The sequence below is a fragment of the Lissotriton vulgaris genome, chromosome 11 (assembly GCF_964263255.1).
Source record: "Lissotriton vulgaris chromosome 11, aLisVul1.2, whole genome shotgun sequence".
Classification (NCBI taxonomy): Eukaryota; Metazoa; Chordata; class Amphibia; order Caudata; family Salamandridae; genus Lissotriton; species Lissotriton vulgaris.
Window position 1 is genome coordinate 801,511,608 of NC_141699.1, and position 27,444 is coordinate 801,539,051.

Consider the following 27,444-nt stretch of genomic DNA (forward strand, 5'->3'; position numbering starts at 1 on the left):
ATCTTGCTTTTTGCCGTATTTATTGAAAGAAAATGACTTTCGGCGTATTTATGAAGTGCGTGCAATCGGTCATTTAGGCCCTTTGGGGTGAGGTCCAAAATTAAGATGTCATCTGCATACATCAAGCATGCAATTTGAACACCCCCCAAAGATGGGGCAATACCGGCACATGCAGAAAGAGCGATGGGTAAATCAGCAGTGTACAATGAGAATAGCAATGGAGCCAAAAGGCAACCTTGCTTCAACCCATTAGATGTTTGGATTAATTTGGAAGCGCCGCGATCACCTCCAAGTAAGACTCTGCACCAGGTGTCAGAATATAGGGCGCGGACCAAATTAATTAGGGAAGCAGGCATACCAAGATTAACTAACTTTCTCCACAGCAGATTTCTATCTACTTTATCAAACGCGGTGGTAAAGTCAATAAAGGCGCCATAAACCTGACCACCCCGCACTGTCACATATTTTTCATTGATAACTTGCAATGCGGTCAGGTTATCTAAGGTTCCATGATTTCGTCTGAAACCTGTTTGCTCCAGAGGCAGAATATTATGTTCAAATACCCAGTCGTTAATTAAAGAAAGCACACACTTTGCAAACACCTTGCCGATGGCATCAAGCAGGGCAATTTGCCGATAATTTTGTGGGAGATCTCTTGCCCCTTTTTTATATAAAGGGACAATAATGCTTCCTTTCCAGGAGGGGGGGACTGTTCCGTTAAAAAAACAGAATTTAAACACGGGAAAGAGTATTTTACTCCAGAGTTCACTCTGCTTTTTTAATACTAGTATTGGGATTTTATCAGGCCCCATCGCCCCAGAGGAACGCATATTCTTAATGGCACATTCGATTTCTTTTTCTGTCGGGCCGTCAAGTATAGCCGCAGCATCTTCAAATTCAACATTAATACCTTGAGACTTATTATTACTGTACAACTTTTCAATATAGTGAACCCATACCTGTTCCTCTATGGCAATGGGCGTAGAACTGGCTCTAGTACCGCATCCTTTGCCAATTAAGGACCAAAAGGTCTTACTTTGATGATTAAAAGAAGCTTCCCTCAATTGAATCCAGAGGTCATCTTCCTTAGAGCGTTTTAAGCGAGCCTTGAGTCTAACTCTCCTTCTTTTCAGGGTAGATAACCTAAACTTAGCTTCTCGAGTAAAACATAAAAATTGCCCCCTTGTAATTTTATTTATTTCTCTATTTATAGCCCGCAGAGGGTAAGGAGCTACAAAGGACTGTTTCCCACCTGATTTCTCTTTTGCACAAGCTGTTACAGAGTCTAAAAATTTTACAAAACAATACAACTCTTTCCCCTCCCAAAGAGGAAGATTCTCGACAGTATTACACAAGAGAGGTGCCAGGTTTTCCACCGTGCTGATGTTCCAAAAACATTTCCCTGTGCTGGAGTCAAAATTCACAGAATCTATATCCAGCCTCCATGGAACCACTTTCTGAAGACTAATAGAAACAGAAAGCATCAATACATTATGGTCACTAAGATTCGATTCAATGACCTTCATATCTTTTAATAGGTGAAAACCGGCATAATCTATCATGATAAAATCAATAATAGATTTTCCCTTATTAGATTTATGAGTAAAAGCTGCCGGAATATCAGACGGAAGCCTCCCATTTACAATTAAGCAGTCCGCATTATGTAAACCGTCTAAAATAAGTTTACCTCTTTTGTCAGTTTTAATATTTGGGGGAAATTGAGCTGAAGGTATATTCAGAGACTCTTCCAACGGAATATTTCTAAACAACTCCAACCCACTGTTAGATACCTTACAATTTAGATCCCCAAACATTAACACATGCGGAGTAGGTGAGGTCTCCAAAACTTTTGTTAAGAAAGTGAATAAAGTTTTTAAACCATTATTAAAACAACAATTGGGAGGAATATAAATATTTAGCACAATCAGCAATCTATTAGGACAATCTTCAAAAACATCTTTCAATGTTATTGCTTGAAACATTTTTCCTGGATCCAAATAATGAGTAAAGTTCCATTGCAATCTGTTAGATAATAAACATGCTAATCCTCCCTTAGCATGGCCTCTTCTAGTGCTGGTTGCGCTACAATCCAAAACAAAATAATCTTTATCCAAAATAACACTTCCATCAACCCAAGTTTCTTGCAAGCAGATTATATCTGCCTTTTGAGCATGAAGGAAACCCAATTTATCCTTATTATCTTTAAAACCGGCCGTGTTCCATGAGATAAATCTCAGCTCCCTGTTAAAAATTGGAATCCTGACTGGAGCGGGGAGCGGATTTACTCGCAAGAACTCCCGGGAGCCAACTCCATTTAAATTGATCATCTTTCACTGTTTGTTTGAGGGGAGGGTTTTTATAAGAAACCAGCCTTTCATTGCTAGCCACACAAACTTTTAGGTTCTCAGATCCGAGATTAGACCAATCTGACAATCGCGCATCAAAATTGGAGGAAAATAATAATGCGGGATTAGCCGCACTATTTACAATACGTTTTTCCCCAAAATGAGGCAACACATCTATCCCTCTAATTTGTAATTCCTCAGCCCATTGTAAAACAAGATTCAACACAACTTTTGAATAAAATTTCACCCTTGTTGATCTTAAAGGTTTCCCCGCATAAGATTTGAGGAGGAGTACAACATCTAGATCGGAGGTTTGAACTAATTTCAAACCCTCGATCTCTTTAAAACAGAGTAACAGGGCAGATCTATTCAAAATTAAATCTGGTTCAAAAAGGGGCGAGAAATCAAGGAATAATGTATCCACAATTGTTTTTTCCTTTGGAAGAACAACTGTCGTTAAGGATGGAGCCTGAAAGGGTACTGCTATAGGGTTTAAATTAGAAGGGGGTAGAATAACAAATGGTGGGGTAATCTTGGATAAAACTTGGCAAGGATCTTGACTAACCTTACAATAGGAAAAGGGATTAGTAGATGGGAGAGAAACCTTCGGAAGAAAGGGATTAGTTAAGTTTACTGGACCTAACCCAGAGGAGGTGGCATCTTCTTTAGACGATACCACCCTAATTTCAACCTTAGGGGTAAGACACTGCTCCGCCTGCGGGGGGTCATCTATATTTACCTCCACATTATTATCAAAAAGAAGTTTCCTCTGTCTTTTTTTAGCAAACCTACAAATAGGTTTCCTCTTCTTCATTCTAGTCTTTTTATGTTTCTGAGAACTCGTATTTCCCATCAATCCCGTTTTTCCTTTAGGAATTTCCTCTTCCTTTTTTGATGGCAAAGAAAATATTGGAAAGAGGGAAGGCAAATCAGATTTGACATCAGGAGGGGGAGTTGTTATTACTTCTATCTCGTCTCTAAGCGGGGCTATACAATTAGCGCCAGCCGAAACCGCTTTAGAGGATTTAGAGATAGTTGAGAGTACTATGGGCTGCCTTTCCTTTTGACTTTCCAACAAAGGAGAAGAAAGCTCTACATCCAACTCTACTGAAGAACAAGGAGGACTTATTTTCTGTGGCATCAACCGTGGGGCCACTGGACTAGAAGGATCTGATACTAGTTCTTCTCTGTTTAATATCAGAACTTGCAGAATCTGTGTTACGGTATCGAAGATACATTCCGAGCCTCCCACAAATTTTTCCAGCAATCTTAAGATCGAAGACAAGACTGATTCCAGAGATGATAGGGAGTTAGAAATTAGTCTCCCGTTAATATTTGGAGAACCCTCCGCTAAATTGTTCAACATAGGGCCTGAACAGGTTGTAAGATTTAATTGTGGGAGGGAGAAATCCAATTTATTAGAGGGAGTACTACTTAGGGGACCAGTACTTGAAATCGTAATAACTTCCTCCACAGGAACACCTGTAGAGATCCCCTGAAACACTTCCACCCGCGCCCTATGAGCTGTTAAATCAATATCAGGCAGAGTGAATTCATTCCCTACTACAAGGGATATAACTTTAAGTGTTTCTCTTAATGTAGCCGATGCGGGAGCAATATCTTCGGATTTTGTAGGCATGCTGCCCGTAGAATTCAGATAATTATTCTGATTTGGCTGTACATTATTTAAGGACAAAGGTAAGCCCTTTAATTCTTCCGAACTGTATTTAAGTCATTACCGGTCTGCTAGTACCAAAATTGTCATGATACGACGATGTTTATGACACGAGTCCAGAATTTCGGTACTACAGACACCCGAGTCCAGAATTTTCAGTACCGAGGGTCAGGACGAAAACTTCGATTTCAGGGTGATTTTGTCACTCGAACATGACGAAAATGTGTATGCATAGTATTTAAGTCATTACCGGTCTGCTAGTACCAAAATCGTCATGATACGACGATGTTTATGACACGAGTCCAGAATTTTGGTATACTACAGACACCCGAGTCCAGAATTTTCAGTACCACAGACCCTCCTTTTGCCCTTACATAGGCAATAACCTATACTCATGCTAATCTGAGTCCAGGTCTGTATTCATAAAGTCATTGAGCTGTAGCATCATCCTATTACTTTGTTCGTCTCTTGATACAGGTTTCCTTACACATGATGTAGCACAGAGGCCACATATTGCAGGAGCGCACTGCACACACAGACAGAACAGAAAAAGAATGGCTAAGATCATCCCAATGACTATTAGAATCTTCCATCCCCAGGCAGTTATCAGTTCCCAGAACCACCCCATCAAGGACCAGTCCCCTTCATCCATGTGAATGGATTCAGAGATCTTATGCAGTTTGGAAATGGCCTGATATACTGTCGGAGCGTTGTCTGGGATGAAAATACAGCAACTCGATTGGATCACTTTACATACCCCACCTCGGTCTGCAAGTATGACATCTAACGCGACCCTGTTCTGAAGAGTCATAATGCGATCCCACTAGAGCTCAGCAGTCAAATTACTAAGGGCACCGGCAGTTTCAACTACAGTGGCTTCAACCACCCTTGTCAATTGTCTTATGTTCCTGCTGTTCACCATAGGCCCCCAAAACGGCAGAAAACCCTTTGCAAAATCTCAGAATTCTTGTCCTGCAGTGTCTTCCTTACTGATGACACCTCTAACTATCCTTGTTCTATGGCAATCTGCCGCGGCCGTGTAGGTGGGAGGCAACAGGAACGAGCTAAAGCATGTGCCCGAGAAGTCAGGGGGCAACCATGTATAGGCCCTATCATGGCAGATGAAATATGTACCCTTAGCTGCTAAGAACGAAGGGGAACTTCGAGATGCAAAAACATATGTTTCAGTGCAGACGCTCTTCCCCAACTGAGCTCTGGGATTTTTGCCATTACCTTGCAGACATAGGTGACCCTGATGGGGTACAATCTAAATAGAGGAGGATCTCTTCGCTCGCTGGTTCTCACTCAAAGCAACTCCATATTTTGTCATATTCCATTTAACATAGGCTTGCAACTCATCTTTAGGAATCGTTCTGTACGAGTCAATTGTTCTGCTCATATTTGCAATTCCTACTACTAACGCTTTGTTGCTTGAGTTACTTTTCGTGGAACGTGGGGAATATGGTTCAATGGCAAATATGAATATTGTTTGAAATGCCCACAAAGAACCATTGTAACTGAATGGTAAGACCGAGTATGGGATACCCTTGTCTGTCGTATGTGGCATAAGACCACACACCCAGCAGTTAGTTGTGTTTACTACTAATTGGTGTTGGTGTAAAAGCTGAATGAAAGAGTTATTAATAAATTCTAATCTTCTAGAGGACTCATGTTCAGGCAGGGGGTGAAAAGAGTGTGAAGAAACAGTGGGAGGAGGTATGGGCTGTGTAGTGGGTGCAAATGTCACTCGAAAGGTGTATAAAACATATCCTGTTAAAAACGTCATCACACCAAACAGCATGAAAATACAACATATCAACGATCTCTTCTTCGTCATTAATATACACATTTTGTCTTTAAAGTTCACTCGTTTGGCAGGTCTCTCCATCTCCGAAAACTCCATCCTCTCTAATTTGCTGCCCGCGGTGGTAGGGTGTTTCTGCTGAAGAGTGCTTCTGTCAGTCCAGGGCAACTCCCTTAGACCAACCAGAACTGTTGACCTAACGTCTCCAGCTGCACTCCAAAGACTTGGGCAACCGCGACCCTAGCAGCAGAACCGGATGGCGGTTCGAAAAATAAAAATGAGCAACTTTCTCGGATGAGAGAGCTGCACAATCAAAAAGTAAAAAGAAATATTTTATTTGTCCATAGTCATAGGTCTTGGCCTTAAATTGTATCGGTTTCTGCCAGGTGCTATCTGGTCTTGGAATAAGAGTTCAGGCTCTGTAGTGTTCAATCGAATTGACGGAGGCACAGCTTCTTGCAAGATGTTGTCGCTTCCTTTTTCAGAAATTGTTCCTTTTACACGTGCATCGCTAAAAGGTAGAAAGTGAGGCACGGTCTCAGTTTCAAAGTCAGCGATCCCCTCCTGGACCCACCGGTCGTACGGAAGAGGCAGTGAGACCCTTTTACAATGGATGCCGTGGATCCAGTCTTTCTTTCCTTCCACTCGAACAGCTGATCTTGTTGAGAGAAGAACTAGATGAGGGCCGGTCCACCAGGGCTGGTCATTCTTTGTTCGCTGAAAGTTCTTTATTAGCACATAGGATCCAGGATCGGTAGGTTGCCCTGGAGCTTCAGAGGCCTGAGGTAGAGTGTCGTGGACCTGTTGGTGTAAAACACGCAATTTAGCCGTCAATTCATACAGATAATCAAGCAGTACGGGGTATTCTATCTCGCTAAACCTGGTTGGCCTTGGCACTCCCCATATGTTGGCCGGGCGGCCGAACACAATTTCATAGGGACTAAGTCCCACTCTAGAGTGAACAGTCATTCTCGTTGATAGGAGTGCCAAGGGCAGGGCGTCAGGCCATTTAAGACCTGTGCTCGCTTGAATCTTGGCCAGTTTCAGTTTTAACGTGCCGTTATAGCATTCTACTAGTCCAGCTGATTGGGGGTGATTTGCAGCGTGGAATTTTTGCTGTAGGCTTAGCCCCTCACACACTTTCTTCATCACTCGACCCACAAATTCACTCACCTTATCACTCCAAACCATTCTTCGCATTCCAAATCTGGGGAAGAATTCTTTAACAAGGGCTTTAGCTGTGGATAAGGCAGTATTGTCCTTAAGGGGATATGCTTCTACCCATTTTGAAAAGGCACAAGCAACAACGAGTACGTATTTTGAATTGTTGCATCTTTCCATGTGGATGAAATCTAGCTGCAAAACCTCGAACGGATACGTTGGAGGCGCAAAATGACCAGCTGGAGTTGGGGTTCCCCTACCAGGATTGTATTTCAGACACATCATACAATTCTTGACCACATTCTCTGCACACTTAGGAATTCCAGCATTTTGCCATACTGGAGCTAACAACTTGCAGATCCCTTTCACACTGATATGGGCCATTTTCACCACTGCAAGCACATATGCATCGGGTAGCAACCATCTCTGATGCTCTGACAATTCCACCCAACAACCATTCGCGTCCAATTTACCCTTGCTTTCTCTCCATTCATTCAACTCTTTCTCTGTGGCTTCAGCTTGAATGGACTTCACACTCTCAATCGTATCTTCACACATACCAACGTCACCAACCCATCTTGCAGGGCCTACAACATACATTCGACTCATTACATTCCTTGTAGTTTCTTTCGCAACTTCATCCGCAAACGCATTTCCGTGGCCAGCGTCATCAGTAACCTTTTTGTGTGCACTGCATTTCACAATCGCAACTTGTAACGTCAAGGTCAGTGACTCGAGGAGCTCATTCACCAACTGACCATGCTGGATCTTAGCACTGGCTGTCCGTGTACACATTCACTTGTTTTCCTTTCGCCAACACACACGCTCTTGTAAGTGCAGTCAAATCTGCTGCTTGCGCTGAATTGTGTGGGATACGTGCAGCTTTAACAATCGTATGCAAAGTCGTCACAGCATATGCTGCAGTCGTACCACCATTCGGCAACTTGAAACATGAACCATCAACCCACAAAGTACCATCACATTCAGGAAGAGGAGTGTCCCTAAGGTCTACTCTCCCTTTCGTCTCTTTTTCAGTTCTCAGAAAACAGTCATACTGTTTTTCACTATCATCATCTGTCTCAACTGAAATCGGCAACAACGTGGCTGGGTTCAATGTATTGCACCTCTTTATGTGTACATTACTCGCTAACAGTGTCAGCTCATAACCTGACAATCGAGCACTAGTTAAGTGCTGTGTCTTTGTTCTGTTTAACAGAATGTCCACTGCATGCGGGACCATTACAATTAACATGTTATTCATCACTAACCCAGCAGACTGTCGGATAGAAACAGCTGCTGCCGCAGTGGCTCTCAAGCAACTTGGCAACGCCTTAGCTACCGGATCTAAAGTCAACGAAAAATACGCGCATGGACGCTGTTTGTCCCCAAAAGACTGTGTCAGAACTGACAATGCACAACCTTATTTCTCATGGACATACAATGTAAAAGGCTTACTGTAGTCAGGGGTACCCAACACAGAAGCCGAACGTAATGCATCACGCAATTCGGAAAAACTTTTCGGACACTCTTCAGACCATGGAATGGGATTTGGTGTATCCTTACAAGTTAATGCCACAAAAGGTTTGGCCAATAAGGAAACATTCAGTATCCATTTTCTGCAATATGATGTAATGCGAAAAGAAAGCACGCACTTCTCTCTGTGTCCTTGGGACACTCAATTTTGCAATTGCCTGAATTCTTTCTGGGGTCAGTTTCCTTCCATCCTTCGATAAGAGGTGACCTAAGTAGGTCACTTCTTGTCGACAATATTGCAACTTTGAAAGAGAGACTTTGTGATGCAGATCACACAAATGACGCAACAATGACAATGTGGCTTCTTTACAAATCTCCTCAGTATCTGCAGCGATTAACAAATCGTCGACGTACTGAATAAGGGTAGCGCCGTCAGGTAAAACAATCGTATCAAGCTGTGTTTTTAAAGCCTGACTGTATATTGATGGACTTTCACAGTAGCCCTGAGGAGCGCATTTGAAGCGTAAACTTCGGCCTCCTAAACTAAAGCCAAAAATATCCCTGCTCTCCTCGGCAATCGGAATGCTGAAGAAAGCATTCTTCAAGTCAATCACTGAGAACCAAGTGGCTGAAGCTGGAATCATAGTCAGTAGGGCAGTGATATCGGGGACAACGGGAAACTGTGGCACAACTATTTTATTGACTTCTCTAAGATCAATCACAAACCGGTAAACAGGTGGCTGGGAAGGATCAGTACGCTTCAAAACCGGCAGAACAGGACTATTACAAACGTTGCCTCTTGTCTCTTCAATTACATCTTTCTCAATCAGATCACAAATGATCGCTAACAACGCCTTTTCACCTTCGCTAGAGATCTTGTATTGCGGAATACGTGGCATTCTAACATTGGCTTTTAGTGTTACAACATATGGCGCTATTTCCAAGAGACCCACATCATTAGGACCAGTAGCCCAAAGAATATCCGGGAGAGAAGACAATTCTGTTGGAAGTTTATCCTTTGACAAATACATTGGGGAAACCACTTTCTTACCTAGTGTAAGTTGTACTCCCGAAGGAGAACAGTACAAAGTCGCATATAATCTTTTCAACAGATCCAACCCCAACAAGTTTTCACCACAACCTGTTGTAAGAATAAGGGGTGCTTCGAATTCACAAGGTCCAACAGAAAGGGACATAGGACTAGAAATCGGGTTCCTAACCGGGGCGCCAGAAAAACCTACTGAAACATTCATTTCGCCAGACAAAGGTGCGCCAGGGAGTTTTGAGTGCATAATAGAACTCTTTGTAGCACCAGTATCCAACAGAAAAGGCTCTGACACACCTGATGTAATCACCTCAACATAAGGACCACTCTGATCTACTGGAACTGAAAAACTCCCTCTCTTTGTCCATGGCTGTCCTAGCAATCATCACCTTCCATATTCTCGTTTTCTGCATAGTAGTCATCAGCATAGTACTGAGCCGTCCTAGCAAACGCATTATTCTGCTGGTCGAAACTATTCATAGAATTCTGAGGCGGGAAGGAACGAGCGTTCTGGGGGAAATTTCCACGCCCCCTACCTCTAGGAGCTTGTTGAACACCTCGACCTCTTGCACCAGAAGCACCATTCATACGCTGTAACAAAACCGGACAACTACTCTTGAAATGACCTTCTTCCTTGCAATACGCACACTGATTGGGTCCATACGGTAAACGTTGTTGAGAAGACTCGTTTCTTTGCGAGTTTCTCAAATACTGCTGAGGTTGCTGATAATCGCGCTGACCATTAGTACGAGGTGGATAAGCTTGCTGTAGAAGGGCCTTAGTTTTCAATTCCTTAGTCTTTTTATCCGCTTTCTCTAACTCATCTTTGCGCCTATTTTCATAGTACCGGGCCGTAGCTAAAATCTGTGCTGAAGTGGAAACAGCCCAAGCACTTTCAGAATCCTTCAACTTATTACATAGTTCAGGAAGCAAATTATGCACAAATTTGTAAACAAACAATCTCTGGCCACCCTCGGTAGCCATATCCCAACCACAATTATCGACGAAGGTCTCTTCAAACCGCGATAAAAAATCAGACACAGTCTCATCTTTCTTCAGTTTGCACGCAGACAACTTGTCCCAATTAACACGCAATTCAGGCATCAAGGCCTTCATATACGCAATAATCCTATCAGGAAGCTCTGCTACTAAAGGCTCGGGCTCAGCCCCACCAACTTGTCTGGCATCAGCAGCGGCAATATTAACCCATGTGGCGCCTAACTCTTGATCATGATCCGCATGACGAATCTTTCCCCATAAAGGCTGTGGAACAACATTTCCAAGCAACATGTCTATATCGGCGAAATTCATGATGCAGGAGCCTGCAGTCTGTGATAAATCTTTGTAATATCTTGCAGGATTTTTACGGGGATCAGGCAATGTCTGCTTAAGGGCCAAGACTTTAGCTCGCTTCCAAGGGACATGTACCCACACACGCTGAAAATGTGGCGGGATGACTGGAGCGGCATTTGCGTCCCCTTCCCTCCAAGCTGGGGGAACCTCTCTCATGGGATATTGTCTTGCCTTCTGCTTAACCTCAGAATCAAACAACGAGTGAGAAACACTCTCACTTCTAAATGACAACAATGTCGCAACTGCTTTCTCAACTTCAGAACCTACAATTGTGCCTTTTGCAAACTCGAACCATACACGGTACAACTCAGACATATTGTGTTCTAAATTATTCTCCTCCAATTCCTCGCGAAGGAAAACACACATTTTCTCAAAAACGTATCTCTGCTTCGATGCTTCCCACTGATGGAAGACATCCATAATAGATTCTAAGTCATATTGTATCGGGTCTGCAACCCATTTATGTGCCAAACGATCCAATATCTCTTTCTCTCCAGAATCAGGCAACTGACTGCGTGACTTTCTAGGCTCTGTAGCAGGGGACATACCCAATTGTCCCAACCAAGGAGAAAAGAAACCAGAAAAGGCAGCAGTCATTCCCTGTCTGGTAGAAGGAGAAGAGGAAAGAATAAGGGAAGAATCCAGAGTTGGAGCAGGAGGAGCAATAAGAACAGACGGAGAAGTAGCAGGCAAAGGCAAAGTTGGCTGCCCCTGAGGAGGCTGCGCCAAAGGAACGGTAACCAACGGAAAAGTAGCTGGTTGTGGAGGAATCACAGGAGGCATAACAATCGGAGGTTGTACAGCCACAACTGGTGGCGGTGGTGCGGTAGCATTTTGTGCATAAGGGGGTGGTGAACTCAAGAGATGTGACATTAAAGGATCTTTTTGAAGATCGTTCCTTGCTTCCTGTTCTTTAGTTGGCAAAACTGGGAAGCATCTATCTACCGCTAACTTCTTTACTCGTTTCATCTGTTCACTTTCTTGCTCTTATTCGTTATCCCTAAATGCAACAGCAGCTTTTACCATTGACATACCTCGTTCTCGTTTATTTTTGTTCGCTAATTTCATTTCTCTCTGTTTAGCTTCTTTACGCCATAGGCGAAAAGAGTCAAACATTGCCGGCCGGGCTTTCTTCTTAAAAAGTTTAACCTCTAGATTATCCAAAATCTCTGTGTCAAAACTACCATATTGGGTCCATTTTAAAGCACCATCCTTTCTGGTGTAACGGATCCATACTTCGTTAAATGTGATAGGGCCTACGCCTTGCTTCACATATAATTCATAGGTCGGAGTTCCAATCGGAGGAACCGGACACGAGTCCTCCAATCGGGAGTCCCTACTACAACCAAGACAAAACAAATTTTCAAGTCTGCTAAGACCAGGCATCTTCGCTCTCTAGTCTAGCTTCAAACTTCAAAGGATTATCGAATACGATAGTCTCGTGAATACACGAGTCCTTCGGCTTTGGGACTTGCAAGTTCCAAACAAAGCAATCCCAAGGGATACCAAACTAAGAACCAAACTAAGGACTGGAGACGCTCCACTTATACTTAACTGAGGTATCGATGACCGATGACGTCACCAGAAGACTCGTCTATCGTTTCGCTCTACCAATCATCAAGGGTCCAAAACAGGGCGATAGTCAGGGCAGCAGTCCTTCGTAGCCGTCGGGACACGGGGAACCTCGCAGCAAAGACTTTCGGACCACGTCGACATACAGGAGTCGATGAAGTGGCTGGCCTTCCTCCAGAATTTTCACACGAAGCTCCTCACGAACCTCTGGCTTGGACCGGTACCGCTGATACCGCCCTACGTTGGGCGCCAACTGAAGTACCAGGTTTTTAAGAACCCAGCGGTGCCAGGGAGAACACCCAAAGACTTCAAGTTCTTCCTGTTTCAGACTACAGAAACACAGAGTCTTCTTGTTGAAGTCAAAGATCGTATTTATTGGCTGCAGCCAGTAACAGGTATCCTAGAAGTACAACAGCATGTATGTTCTCAGGAGACTGCTCAAAAACACAAAGCCAGCCTTCTCTTTTTAAACAAAATAATAAGCTTCAGGCAAACATTCCTTATTTTACAGTTGACCATACACATATTTTCACTACAAAGAAAAAGCAGAGTCATGATGACAAGCCCACATTTCAGTTTGTCCAGTCCATAATAAATTACCCGGCAAGGCCCAGAACTTCCATCAGATATCGACGGACCCCCAATAAAAACGGGCACCTCCTCCTCGTAAAGCAGGTCATAAAGAAGAAACAGGGACAGGTGCGAGTAAGATTAGGCATGGTTCGTGTGCGATGAACGGTTTATGGCATGTTGTGCCTTGATACTAATCTCTTTCGGCCACTGGGATGGGAACTGCCCGAACAGGTTTGGCTCCGGGCAGTGGAGTCAGCTTGGCCAGGTCACAGAGGAGTCAACAAAGGTGTACGTGTCCTTCAGGTCGAATTCGGCCTTAGTCATTTGGCTATGTGAGGGCAATCACAAAATGGATGCTGCTCACAAAATGGAACCCGAGGGTTCAGGACAAAAACTTCGATTTCAGGGTGATTTTGTCACTCGAACATGACGAAAATGTTTATGCGTAGTATTTAAGTCATTACCGGTCTGCTAGTACCAAAATCGTCATGATACGACAATGTTTATGACACGAGTCCAGAATTTCGGTACCACAGACACCCAAGTCCAGAATTTTCAGTACCACAAGCCTGGGAATGCCAGGACATTAAACAATACTGGGGAATCATTTTGGTGCAATAGATGAGATGTTACAATTGTGTATAGAATGCACTCCTATGACAGCTCCGCTGGGGTACGTGAAGAATGTGCCTGCAGGTAGCAGAAAACTAACTGCCATGCTTCTGCTGTTAGCCAAACAATGCCTAGTAATGTGCTGGGGCCGATGCCAAGTTCCACACAGAGAGGACTGGCTTAAAGACGCTGCGTTCTGCCAGGGGTAGCTGTCGGCATACTGGGACCTCATGCCTATCCAGACTTGACCTCGAGACATCTGGGAGCTGCTACAAGCTTACTTGCGGCTGCGGACGGAGGACGAGGGTCTCTCTCACTCCCTTACACATGGTGTTGCTGAATAGTATTGGAAATAGAGTTTAAACTGAGGCTAGAGATTGATTTCATTAGGTGCAACATGAGGACGCTGACCACCCTTTTTAAAAAAGGGTTTGCATGTGCTACCTGGCATTATTGGCAAACACGATGCACAAAGCTGAGGCTGTCAAGAAGAATCAGAACCACCCTCACCTGGATCCAGGAAGGAGCTTGTCTCTGTGTAGAGAAATTCCATATTTTCACTGTATCCACGATCGCCTTAATGAACTTAAGCTTCTAATAGGGAATCATTATTGGAAAACCCTTACAATGTCAGTAGTTCTGTTGTCGTCCGGAGGTAGTCCAAGACTGACGCGGTGAACCCGCATTCAGCAGCCATTTGTTGAGGTACAGGAATACAGCAATTCACAACATCTGAAAATGGGCAGCAATTACTGCCATCACTTTTGTGAACACCATAGGGGCACTGATAAGGTCAAAGGAGAGCACGGCTGCCTTTGTTATGGGTCAGACTATGAAAGGAGGCACCAGACCCTTACTCATCACAGAATGGGATGGGGTCAGCGAGACTACTGATCCCACCCCACTCTGTGATGAGGCATAACTGATGGACAGTCGGCCCTGGGCACTAAGGGCTTAAAACTAAAGTGGTCAGTCCCGAGTATATCTGTGATGTGCCCCAACATCATGACAGGAGGCCCTCCAACCTCTTTGCTGGGCTGAGGAAGTCACACCCATAGGGATGTGAAATTTTCAGGACAGCAAGGTTTAGCTTGGGCAGCCAGATATTGTATCATTGCATAGACATATATTTATTCAAAGTAATAGTTTATAAACATGAACTCAGAAATATTGATGGCTAGCAACCACTCAACAACAATGTCATTAGTAAACTATGATTCAAGTCAATAGACCCTAAACGTTGCCAAGATTCGTATCATAGATGGAGCAACAGTATAGACCATTTATTGCAACTTAAACTCCCCATGGAGCTATGCCCCTGTCAGCTAGCTCCATTAGCTGTGGCACCATCACCATTATTCATTTGTCCCTAAAGTTGAACTGCATTTTTAACTTTTTGACCCAGTTTGAGGAGCTCCTAATACTAAGGTACCCCAAAAGTACATTTTTATACAGTTTTCTTCAGACCCTAACCTCAAGAGTGATGGCTAACTGTGAGGAGCCAGCCTGGTATACGATATACACTAATGTAAGTGGGCACCTTGCACCAGTCCAGACAACTCTTATGGTGATTTAAGAGTTCTCAGACAACCTTAGAAAGCTATCCAAGTGGTAGCTGTGGAGAGCCGACTTCAGGCTTAGTCTTGAAGGAGTGTAAAGCAGCTTGTTTTACCAAAATGCAATCTAATAGCATAGATTACATGAAAAGGAACCACGCAAAGTATTTATAAAAATATTTATTTATTAAATATAACACGGTCTAGTATTTTACAGTATCTCCTACACGGAGACAGACACAAAGTGTTGTGTACTTCCTATAAAAACCTGTACAGGATCTGTGCGTTTACACAACATACACTGCAAGCTTCGTGTCCAGACTGATTCCAGCTGTGAGTCCCGTGCTCTCCATGCCACTGGAGTCAAGCTATCCTGGCTGCTGAGGGCTCTTAACCCAAAACAGCTCCTAGAGTGCTTGTTTCCAGTCCAGGGAGGACCAGGCCTGGCAGTTCGGGCTGGACTGTTCCCATGAGGCACTTGGTCAAGGCCGATTTGCATGTGGCTGGATTCAAACTGGAATGGCATGGTGAGCAAACAAACGATGGCTTTAGGCCCAGACCTCTGTGTCAGGATGGGACGTGTGCCTGCCTGAAAATAGCGGTGAACTACATCTCCCAGAATTCCTGTGGGCGGAAGCAGAGGGGAGAGGCCATAAAGGTACGCGAATCACCGGGAGCGGTGTCGTGATTTTGTCCTTTTGGGATTAGTTGTTGGGACGTTGGTTTCTCTGAGCTCCTGAGCAAAGAAGAGATTTCTGTCTACACGGAGGTAGTTCCGCGGCTGCGGGATTACTGGAAGGTTGACCCTTGGCCTCTGGATCCTGAGTGCGGCCAGAACGGGAGACGCTGGATGTGTACCTCCCCGGGTTTGAAGACTAGTGTACTGATTATTGTTCCGAGGTGAGAGACGCCTGGATTTCCCCCTCTCACGTCGGAGTGTGTTTACTGCCAATTAGAGAGACGCAGGATTGCACCCTCTCGTCTGGTGGTTGTTTTCCCGCTGATGTGAAGTGGGTTAGGTCAGAAAGAGAGAAGCTGGATTGCACCCTCTCGATGACCGGTTTCATTCTCACTCTAGGATTGCTATTCTGGGGTGTGTTCTGGTAGGAAGACGCAGGATTGCCCCCTTCCGTGGCCTGAACGCTGAAGTGGAAACGCAAGCGACTGAGTCTGGTAAGAGAGCATTGTTTCTATTGTTACTACCTTGAGTAGTTCTGCCATCCTGTTTTCGTGACTATTGGATCTTGTGAACCGTAGTTAGACATTCATACGGAGGTCGAATGAGACGGTCTGTTACATGCTAATCTTGTTGGATCCTACGAACTGGGTGGATACACTTGCATTTAGTTTCTTTTCTTTTCTTTACTGCACCTTTTGGTTACATGAAGGACTAGCTTGGTTCTTCGTTCTTCAGTTATACACAAGGGAGCGAGACCACATGGTATGTATGTGTGGAAGTGAGGTGTCTCGTACTGGTAGGATAGGAAGGGATAGCATAATCAGAGGGTTTTGTTGTTCTTTCAGGAATCCCGATCCACATATGAGAGAAGTCATCTCATCTTAGCAGGTTGAAAATACAGAAGGGAGCCAAAGTCTGAGGAGCATCAGGTAGGGGACGCTCTAATCGAGAAATAGATAGGAGAAGTGTGAGGCGCTGGTTTTAACGTATGGTTTTTGTTTCAACAGGCAGCCCTTCTCCAGCGGTTCCAGCCCCCGGCATTATTCCCTCACCTGCTTACTACCGTGCTCTGTGTGTTGTACAATCGGAGCGCGGGGAAAGCTGGAGGTGGACCCCTATTAGCATCGCCCTGATCCCGAGGAGCCGTTGGACCGTGACAGAATCACGAGCCCACGAAATACTCTCCTCCTGATCAGGGTTTGGGTATGGCTACCCTGGATGATGTATTGGCGGCCTTAGTACTAGTGCAGCAAGAGCTGGTTACCTCCCGGGCTGAAACCGCAGCCTTAAAGGAACAGGTAGACAGGCAGGCCAGAAACCCTTTTAATGCTTCGGCAGGTGCTCAACAGATTCAGGTTACGGTTCCTCCTCCCATTCCTTTAGCCAGCCCTGAGAGGTATTCAGGGGACCCTCATTCCATACAGGCGTTCTTGACTCGTGTCGTTGCATTTCTCCTGCCGTCCAGCCTCGTTCCCGACTAATTTGTCAAGGGTGGTATTTGCCATCTCTTATTTGATGGGCGATGCGGCTAATTGGGCAGGTCCGTTGGTTAGGAACGACGACCCTCTCTTGTCAGATTGGACCGCTTTTAGGAGAGAGTTCGAGCGGGTTTTTGACAGGAGAGCTACCACTCTTAGTGCAGATCGAGACCTTCTCGAGTTAAAACAGGGCAAGAAGGATCTTGTGTCTTACATGACATCTTTCAATAGGCTGATTGCAGAAACAGCGTGGCCCGAGGAGAAGAGGATGGCGCTGTATTATCAGGGCCTTTCGGACGAATTGAAGGATGTAATAGCACAAATAGACCCCCAGCCCAATACCTGTACGGATCTGATTAATTTGACGTTGAGACTTGATCATCGTCTTGCGGACCGTTCAGGAGATAGGAGAAGGGGATACCGACATCCAGGGGGGTTGAGTAGGGTCAAGTCTGGTACTTCCATTGATAAGAGTGGTGGGACAGAACCTATGGAAGTAGGTGCCGTACGGGCGCCATTGTCTAGAGCAGAGAGAGAAACCCGCCGTACTCAGGGCCTCTGCATGTACTGCGGGAAGAAGGGACACTATGTGAAAGATTGCACGGTGAAGCCCAAAAAAACGCGCCCTTACGGGACCGGAAGAAACTATGCCCTTCCTGCAGTACAGAGCAACCAAGAGGAGGTGTCGGTACCATCACCCACAATTCCTGAGGAAGTAGGCTGGCAGTTGCCATCTCTAGCCGGAACGTATTCGGCAACTACCGAATCACACATAGTCCTTTCTATGATTTTACAGGCGAAAGGGCAACAACACTCGGTTCATGGTATGTTAGACTCCGGGGCTACCGGAAATTTCATAGACGATGGGTTGGTTCGTCATCTGGGTTTGGAGAGGGTGGCGGTCGCGAAACCAGAAAGGGTGTTGGCGGTGGACGGCACTCCACTAAAGTCCGGGCCGATTACAGAACATACCGGAACGGTGGAGCTGCTGGTCCCAGGTACGCCTTTGGACCATGTGGAAAGTATTGTTTTGAACATCATAGAAGCCCCCAATATGAGGTCATCTTGGGGATGCCCTGGCTTGGGCTCCACAATCCCACTATGGATTGGAGAACGAAGACCATCAGTTTCCTCTCAGAGGAGTGTCAGGGTTTTTGTTTGAGGGAGTCGGATCAACATTTGGTAGCGTTGGTGCAGGTTTTTCAGGTGGCCACAGCCGCAGAAAAAGAGGTGGTTTTACCAGCAGAGTATGCAAAGTATAGTGAGGTGTTCAGTGAGATCAAGGCGGCATCGTTGCCACCTCATCGCGAATACGATTGTCGTATTGATCTCATTGACGGAGCTGTGATACCCTCTTGTAGAGTATATGCCCTATCGGAGCCGGAAACCAAGCACCTGCAGGAGTATTTGAAGCAATTCTGTGCCATGGGGTTTATTCGTCCATCTAGATCCCCTGCAGCGTCTCCCCTGTTTTTCACGGCGAAAGCTAATGGTGATCTGAGGACGTGTATTGACTACCGCCTGCTGAACAAACAGACGGTGAGGAATCGCTATCCGCTTCCGCTCATCCCCGTTTTACTGGATCAGGTATGGGAGGCCAACATTTACACCCGGTTGGACCTCCGAGGAGCATACCATCTAGTGAGAATCCGTAGCGGTGATGAGTGGAAAACGGCCTTCAAAACTAGGTATGGTCTTTTCGAGTACTTGGTCATGCCGTTCGGGTTGTGTAACGCCCCGGCGGCTTTCCAGTACTTCCTAAACGACATACTGAAGGAGTACGTAGACCAGTTTGTCATAGTGTACATCGATGACATTCTGGTCTATTCTGTGTCCATACCACAGCATGCCAGCCACGTTATCCTAGTCCTGAAAAGATTGCTGGACAACTGCCTGTACAGTAAGCTCAGTAAGTGTGAGTTTGGGGTGTCCGAGGTGGAGTTCCTGGGGGTTATTTTGAGTCCCCAGGGGTTTCGGATGGCAGACAGGAAGGTAGAGGCGGTTCAGCGGTGGCCAGTTCCAAAAAGTGTGAAAGAGGTGCAATGCTTCCTAGGCTTTTTCAACTATTACAGGAGGTTTATAGCACAGTTTTCTTTGGTAGCATCACCCATCACTCGGTTGCTGAGGAAAGGCGCACCGTTCGAGTGGACCCCAGAGGCAATGGAAGCCTTTGAACTATTGAAGAACTTGTTCAGTACAGCTCCTATATTGCGGCATCCTCAAATGGATGTCCCGTTTGTGGTGGAGGCGGATGCATCCGATACAGCGGTTGGGGCAATACTGTCCCAGAGGGACAGAGGGACCGGCCAGTTACATCCGGTGGCGTTTTTGTCCAAAAAGCAGTCCTTGGCCGAATTGAACTATACAGTGGCAGAGAAGGAGCTGTTTGCCATCAAGAAGGCATTCATGGAGTGGAGACACTATTTGTGGGGGCGCAACATACCATCACGGTGTACTCGGACCACCGGAATCTGGTTTTCATGAAGACTGCCCGTCATCTTTCTCAACGTCAGATGAGATGGATGTTGTTTCTCGCAGGGTACGACTTCGTAATTACATTCCGCCCAGGGACCGATAATCGGAAGGCTGATTCTCTATACTGACAGGAGGAAGGGGCAGCGTCTCCTCAAGTCGAATCGCAGGCTATCATTCCCCCAGAGAAGGTACTCTGTGCGGTCGCAGCAGACCAGTTCATGTCTCAGGTAATAGATCAACGGAGTCCGGTCCAGTGGCAAATGTGGGCCAGTCAGGATGTAAATAGGACACTTAAGCATGGGGTGCCGTTGTACAAGGGAAAACTATACCTGCCTACTCATCCTCTGAGGTTGCAAGCCTTCAATTGGTGTCACAATGCGGTGGTGGCTGGTCATCCTGGCAATAAGAAAACGTTACTCTTGGTACAGCGCCAGTTCTGGTGGGAGAGAATGGCTCAGGATGTGAAAGCATGGATACAACAATGTGACACTTGTGCACGGGCAAAAGGTGAGCAGAGTAAGATGAGGGGGAAGCTGCTGCCGCTGCCGACTCCTGCTCATCCGTGGCATACCATCAGCGTGGACTTTGTTGTGGGTTTACCGACTGATCAGGGATGCAATGCTATACTGGTGGTGGTAGATAGCCTAACAAAGATGGGACATTTTATTCCCTGCCGAAATCTTCCCACGGCCAGCCAAACTGCACAGCTGTTGCTAACCCATGTGGTACGACTGCATGGGATTCCACGTGTTATCATCTCAGATCGAGGACCTCAGTTTGTGGCTCGCTTTTGGCACATGTGGTGTAAGGCCTTGCACACCGAAGATGCGTTGTCCACCAGTTTTCATCCGCAAACAGATGGGCAAACCGAGAGGATGAATCAGACATTTAAAAAATACTTGCGGTGTTATTCCAAGGAGGCGGATCAATCGTGGGTGTCCATGTCGTGGTTGGCCGAGTGGTCTTATAACAACATGTGGCATAGTTCGATCAAGGAAACACCGTTTAAGGCCAATACCGGGTTCCATGCTAACACTCTGCCTGTGGTAGTTCCAAGTGAGGTACAAAACCACCCTACTGTGGCTGCGCACATGAAGACCCTTCTCAAGATCCATAAATCCATTCAGAAGGCGTTGGACCAGTTGAAGGTTTCCCATAAGAAGTGGGCGGACAGACATCATCAGGAGGGACCGGAGTACAAAGTGGGTGATAGAGTCTGGCTATCCACTCGGAACATCCGTTTCCGTTACCACAGTATTTTCCATCCCCGCTTCATTGGTCCCTACGCCATCATTCACAGGATCAATCCGGTGGCGTATAAACTCAAGTTGCCTGCTTCGTTACGGATTCATTCTGTGTTCCATTGTAGCCTGTTGAAGCCGGCTGGGAGGGCCCGAATCAAGGCGGCACCTCCGGTTATGAGAGATGGAAAGTTGGAATGCGAGGTCCGTAGAATTCTGGATTCTAGGTACCGTCAGGGGAGGTTATGGTTCCTGATCTCCTGGAAGGGGTACCAATCGGAGGATGATTCCTGGGAGCCTAGCACGGAGGTTCATGCTCCTGTGGAGGTCCGGAGGTTCTTCCTGCGACATCCGGGGAACCCGGGCGCTAGGAGGCACTTGGGAGGGGGGCATACTGTCAGGATGCGACGTGTGCCTACCTGAAAATAGCGGTAAACTACATCTCCCAGAATTCCTGTGGGCGGAAGCAAAGGGGAGAGGCCATAAAGGTACGCGAATCACCGGGAGCGGTGCTCGTGATTTTGTCCTTTTGGGATTAGTTGTTGGGACGTTGGTTTCTCAGAGCTCCTGAACAAAGAAGAGATTTCTGTCTACACGGAGGTAGTTCTGCGGCTGCGGGATTACTGGAAGGTTGACCCTTGGCCTCTGGATCCTGAGTGCGGCCAGAACGGGAGACGCTGGATGTGTACCTCCCCGGGTTTGAAGACTAGTGTACTGATTATTGTTCCGAGGTGAGAGACGCCTGGATTTCCCCCTCTCACGTCGGAGTGTGTTTACTGCCAATTAGAGAGACGCAGGATTGCACCCTCTCGTCTGGTGGTTGTTTTCCCGCTGATGTGAAGTGGGTTAGGTCCGAAAGAGAGACGCCGGATTGCACCCTCTCGATGACCGGTTTCATTCTCACTCTAGGATTGCTATTCTGGGGTGTGTTCTGGTAGGAAGACGCAGGATTGCCCCCTTCCGTGGCCAGAACGGTGAAGTGGAAACGCCAGTGACTGAGTCTGGTAAGAGAGCATCGTTCCTATTGTTATTACCTTGAATAGTTCTGCCATCCTGTTTTCGTGACTATTGGATCTTGTGAACCGTAGTTAGACATTCATACGGAGGTCGAATGAGACGGTCTGTTACATGCTAATCTTGTTGGATCTTACAAACTGGGGGGATACACTTGCATTTAGTTTCTTTTCTTTTCTTTTCTTTACTGCACCTTTTGGTTACATGAAGGACTAGCTTGGTTCTTCGTTCTTCAGTTATACACAAGGGAGCGAGACCGCATGGAATGTATGTGTGGAAGTGAGGTGTCTTGTACTGGTAGGATAGGAAGGGATAGCATAATCAGAGGGTTTTGTTGTTCTTTCAGGAATCCCGATCCACATATGAGAGAAGTCATCTCATCTTAGCAGGTTGAAAATACAGAAGGGAGCTAAAGTCTGAGGAGCATCAGGTAGGGGACGCTCTAATCGAGAAATAGATAGTAGAAGTGTGAGGCGCTGGTTTTAACGTATGGTTTTTGTTTCAACAGGCAGCCCTTCTCCAGCGGTTCCAGCCCCCGGCATTATTCCCTCACCTGCTTACTACCGTGCTCTGTGTGTTGTACAATCGGAGCGCAGGGAAAGCTGGAGGTGGACCCCTATTACCATCGCCCTGATCCCGAGGAGCCGTTGGACCGTGACACTCTGTACTGGGGTGGATTTATGACATTGTTCTGCATTCTGTTCATCAATTGTTCTTTTTGCATTTGTCACGCTGAGTGGGACAGGTATGCCCAGACGTGGGTCCTGTGCTCTTCATGCCACTGGAGTCAATCTATCCTGGCTGATGAGAGATGAAACCCCGAAACCGGTCAAGACTGATTTGCATATGGCTGGAATCAAACTGGAATGGCATGATGAGCAAAATCACAATGGATTTAGGCCCAGATCGCTGTACTTGGGTGAATGTATGACATTGATCTGCATTCTGCCCATCAGTTGTTCTTTTTGCACTTGTCACCCTGAGGGGGACAGGTATAGCCAGATGTGGGTCTTGTGCTCTCCATGCCACTGGAGTCAAGCTATCCTGGCTGATGAGGGGTGAAACCCCGAAACCAGTCCTAGGATGCTAGTGTCCAGTCCAGGAAAGACCTGGCCTGGCAGTTCGGGCTGGACTGTTTCCATGAGGCACAGGGTCAAGACTGATTTGCATAGGGCTGGGTTTAAACTGGAATTGCATGGTGAGCAAAAACACAATGGATTTAGGCCAGGATTGCTGTACTGGGGTGAATGTCAGACATTGTTCTGCCTTTTGTCCATCAATTGTTCTTTTTGCACTTGTCACCCTGAGTGGGACGGGTATTCCCAGACGTGGGTCCTGTGCTCTGCATGGCACTGAAGTCAAGCTATCCTGTCTGATGAGGGGTAAAACCCTGAAACCGGTCCTAGGATGCTAGTGTCCAGTCCAGGTAGGCCCTGGCTTGGAAGTTCAGGCTGAACTGTTCGCATGAGGCACAGTGTCAAGACTGGTTTGCATATGGCTGGGTTCAAACTGGAATGGCATGGTGAGCAAAAAAACATATGGATTTAGGCCCAGATCGCTGTACTGGGGCCAATGTATGACATTGTTCTGCATTCTGTCCATCAATTGTTCCTTTTGTAAAGGAAAAAATAGATATTTTCATCCTCGTGCTACACATAACATGCAGCATCCTTTAATACCATCGATAATGAGCATTGATTTCAACCATCTCATCTTGCAGGGTCATAGGGACCGAAGTCATAGGCTGGTTTACAACAGTTTTTTTCCTGACAGATACTAGTTTTATTGGAGACAAAAATCTAAGTTGCACTGCCCTGTGACGTGATGTATACTAGGGCTCCACCCTATCCACTGTAATTTCATCTGATTCATGGAGTCTCGTGGGGTCCTCCTAGCCAAGGTATCACCAAACACCAAAATACAGATCACACATACTTACAGGCACCATCTTCAAAAGTCACCAACTACTCAAGTTCATTCATCTCGTTCAGGCAAACCTAGATGTTCAAATACACAGTAGACCCACAACAAGCAATGCCCCTTTGCATTCGACATCTATGCAAGACACCTGGAATTACTGATAATGGTGGGGAGTCCTCTGACCCTGTTATGGCCAATCTGGCTATGTAAATTTACAACAGTGTTGTCACACAAATACAACGTGCGTCTTTCCTTCTTTTAGGAGTGAGAATATTCCCTTTCGGAGCCATTTCCCAGAACTCCTGGTGATAAATAAAATGACATAAAATTTGCATACGTGCCTCACAAGTCTCTCCAGCTTGAATGTTCTCAGGTCATAAAATCATATTCAGCTAGTCTGATTTTTGGTGGTAGTGGCTGAGAAACTGGAAGTGCGCTGTCTTTCTTATAAATGGCACACACAGCTTTCGATGGAAACACACATCCCATAAAGCCCTGGGCAGATAGCAAGGTAGAAAAGCTCACTCAAATCACCTTGAACTATTCAGATTTCCACGAGGACCTGGAATGAAGGAAACCACAGCCTGCCTCAAAGAGTTCGAAATAAACCCACCGTCTTTGAAAACGTACCTCATGAAGGTTGAACTTTAAATGGTTGCACATGACGTTATAGTGCTGCCCTGATTTCTTTGTGAGGAATCCCTCGACGAACTTGGCCTGGAACCTCTGAGGATAGTGAAAGACACTCGAATTGTCAACCGGAAGTGCTATGGAGAGATTGTGCTTCTCTGTGAACCGGTACATAATGTTCATGACAGTGCTGCTGGCCGTTTTGTGGGTTTTGAGGAACATCACATTCGTCTCTGCATGGCACATCTTTGGACTTGTTTTGATTGTGTCCTGAGTAGGCAAGATTCTGAATAACAAAGAGAGACTGCATGAATAAGTAATTAATTTTCTGCGCCATGATGCTTGCACAGAAATTCAACTCTGTGTATCGAGAACATACAATAATGTAAATAAGTATTTGCAAAGGAAATGAAGATGCATGGTAAATGGTTCATAACTTACTTATCCCAGCACATTCAAAAGATGTACAGTGCCGGCTATCGTGTACTGCACTAGGGAACTCTTGACTTTCAATCTGAACAGTTGCAGGAAGTTAACAAATTCTGGATTGGCAATTGGTGTAGGAAGGGGAGGCCAGGATACTGGTACTAGCTCCTTGTGAAAAAACCTCAAGGCAATTACAATGTACTTTCAATTCCAGAATCCACATCAGGATGTGAAGCTGAAGTAACGAGACATTACTCAGTCGCGTCATTTCTCAGTCGCATGGCCAGTTCAAGGGGAAGCCGGACTCACCTGCTCTCATCATATCAGACCTTCTGTCCTTATAATGCTTCTGCCAGTGACGGTGACCACTTTGTAGGTTCCTCTGAGGGCATAAACCATTATTGACATTTATTTTATGGATGCTGCCTCTGGGTACCCGTTAGAATAGCACACCATCGGATTTCTCTGGCAATATGTCCCCACAGCAGATTGATTTATGTCTAAAGTATCTAAAAATGTAAATCAGTCGTATTAAGTATTAAGTTAGGAACCACCATTATCAGTGGTCTTCCCAAGCTTTCTGAGACAGTTACCACTTGAGAAATGTAATATATTTGTGGCTAAGTTAAGGACATATGGGAACGATATAATTCTCAAGCCCCACATTGACTTCTTTTCCAAATACTTGGAGGTATCGGGGGGGGGGGGGCAATCCACAAAGGTATTTAGGAGTAGGTGAAGAAGCACTTCTGTAGTACTAATTCACATACTCTTAAATATAAATGCCTTAGTGAATCAGCCACATTTTGTTTTTTCAGAGTGGGCAGTTCAATAGGTGTGCAGGAAATTACATGTTATGAACACGATCTTTCCTTCAGCTGTGCTGTTACATTTAATCACATTTCTACAGACCCAAACTGTTTCACTCCTGCAACACATCAAGAAGCCTTATACCGTGGAGCCAAGATGGCGCTCAGGACGGACGTGTAGTCCCTCGGCTCCGAGGACCATCTCCTCCCACGAGACTATCCTGCCAGAGATCCTGCACCGAGGCGGCACGCTGCGACAGCGGATGTATCCTGATGCCCTACCGCGAAAACCTGGGGTTTGTGCTTTCTTCCAAGCGGGCAAAACGCTCGAGCGCAGTTTGCGGCCCACGGCAATCCTGAGGCCGGGACCTCGAGTTGACGTCGTGACCGGCCGCCAGGCGACCACCATCGGACTTGAATAACGGAGGGGTGCCGGTCGGAACTTTGCAGAGAGACGGCCGGACCTGCAACCTGCGCCCCGCTGTGCTGCTGACAAAGAGCCGGCGAACCTGGCAATTAGACTGCGGCCCTCGTACGATCTCAGACGCCCAGACTGTTTGCTGCCGAATGTCTGGTAACGCATTTTCATGCTAGCGGCGGAGGGCTCCCGGCTTTGCCGAGTTCAAGCTACCTAACGGGGCGATGTTCTGAGGGGACAATGTTTCTGGACGTATCCCGGTTTTGCCAGCCGTTCCCTGTTACAAAGGACCCTGATGCCTTGTGGTGCGCAGCCTGACTCACATCGGAGTGCCCCTACGAGAATTTGCGGAGGGCACTACGAGATGCAGCTTGAGGAGATGGGGACTCATTGTGGTTGCGGACATGGTGAGCGGGAGGACATATCTGGAAGGGTACGTGGCGATGCTCAGGGCTCTGGCGCTTTACTGTCGGCTGTTCTTTCCCTGCACCACGATATGGTACAATCTGCTTGCACCCTGGTCAGCAAGATGGATGCCATACTGTGTACATCGGGTCGCTTGGAAATGGCTAACTCACGGGGTCGCAGTGTTTCTCCCTGTTCCGCGTCTGCCTGCGACAAGATGGCTGCCTCATGCGACAGGGACGGCTTTGGGATTCCGAGCCCAGCGATGATTCCCGCTGCAAATGGTGATTTCCCGGGACGATGTGTACTTCGCGGATGTCCGTCGCGACGGGAGTGTTCTCCCCGCGTCATGCTCGCTGTTCCCCGAAGTCCGCTCCAGAAGTAGCTAGACATTGAGACCGTTTTCCCTGTCCCGGATACGCTACACGAAAGGAGGATGGTGTACATTGTGCCCTGCTTGGGATCGCTGGAATTGCTTGTACCTGACGCAGTTGGGTTTTTGCACCATAATGACTCTTTTGTACTGCCGAACACGTCCTCCGGGATTACATCGGTCAGCAGTGGTGGTAAGGTGAAAACGGGACAGGGATGAATGCTTCTTCCCACAGACTGGCTGATTCACCGTGGCTGACCATGGCGGATTGACGGCGTGCTTATGTCCTTGTTGGCGCGGTGTGCTGACTTCGTGCTTTCCACTGTTTTGCTAAGTTATGCTTTGTGCCACCGGACTACCTACCTATTGCTGATATTGGACTCGTGGGAGGGTGCAGCCGGGGGACG

The 27,444-nt window shown here is 46.2% G+C and overlaps 1 protein-coding gene across 1 annotated transcript in view; it reads right to left on the bottom strand.

Moving 5' to 3' along the window:
* The window catches only part of LOC147683525 (galactose-3-O-sulfotransferase 2-like), a 434,320-nt gene that overhangs the window by 14,056 nt on the left and 392,820 nt on the right, over window positions 1–27,444 (bottom strand). The window contains exon 3 of the mRNA XM_086944869.1: window positions 24,607–24,892. Within this exon, the coding sequence (XP_086800995.1) occupies window positions 24,607–24,892 (286 nt within the window). The remainder of the gene's footprint in view (window positions 1–24,606; window positions 24,893–27,444) is intronic.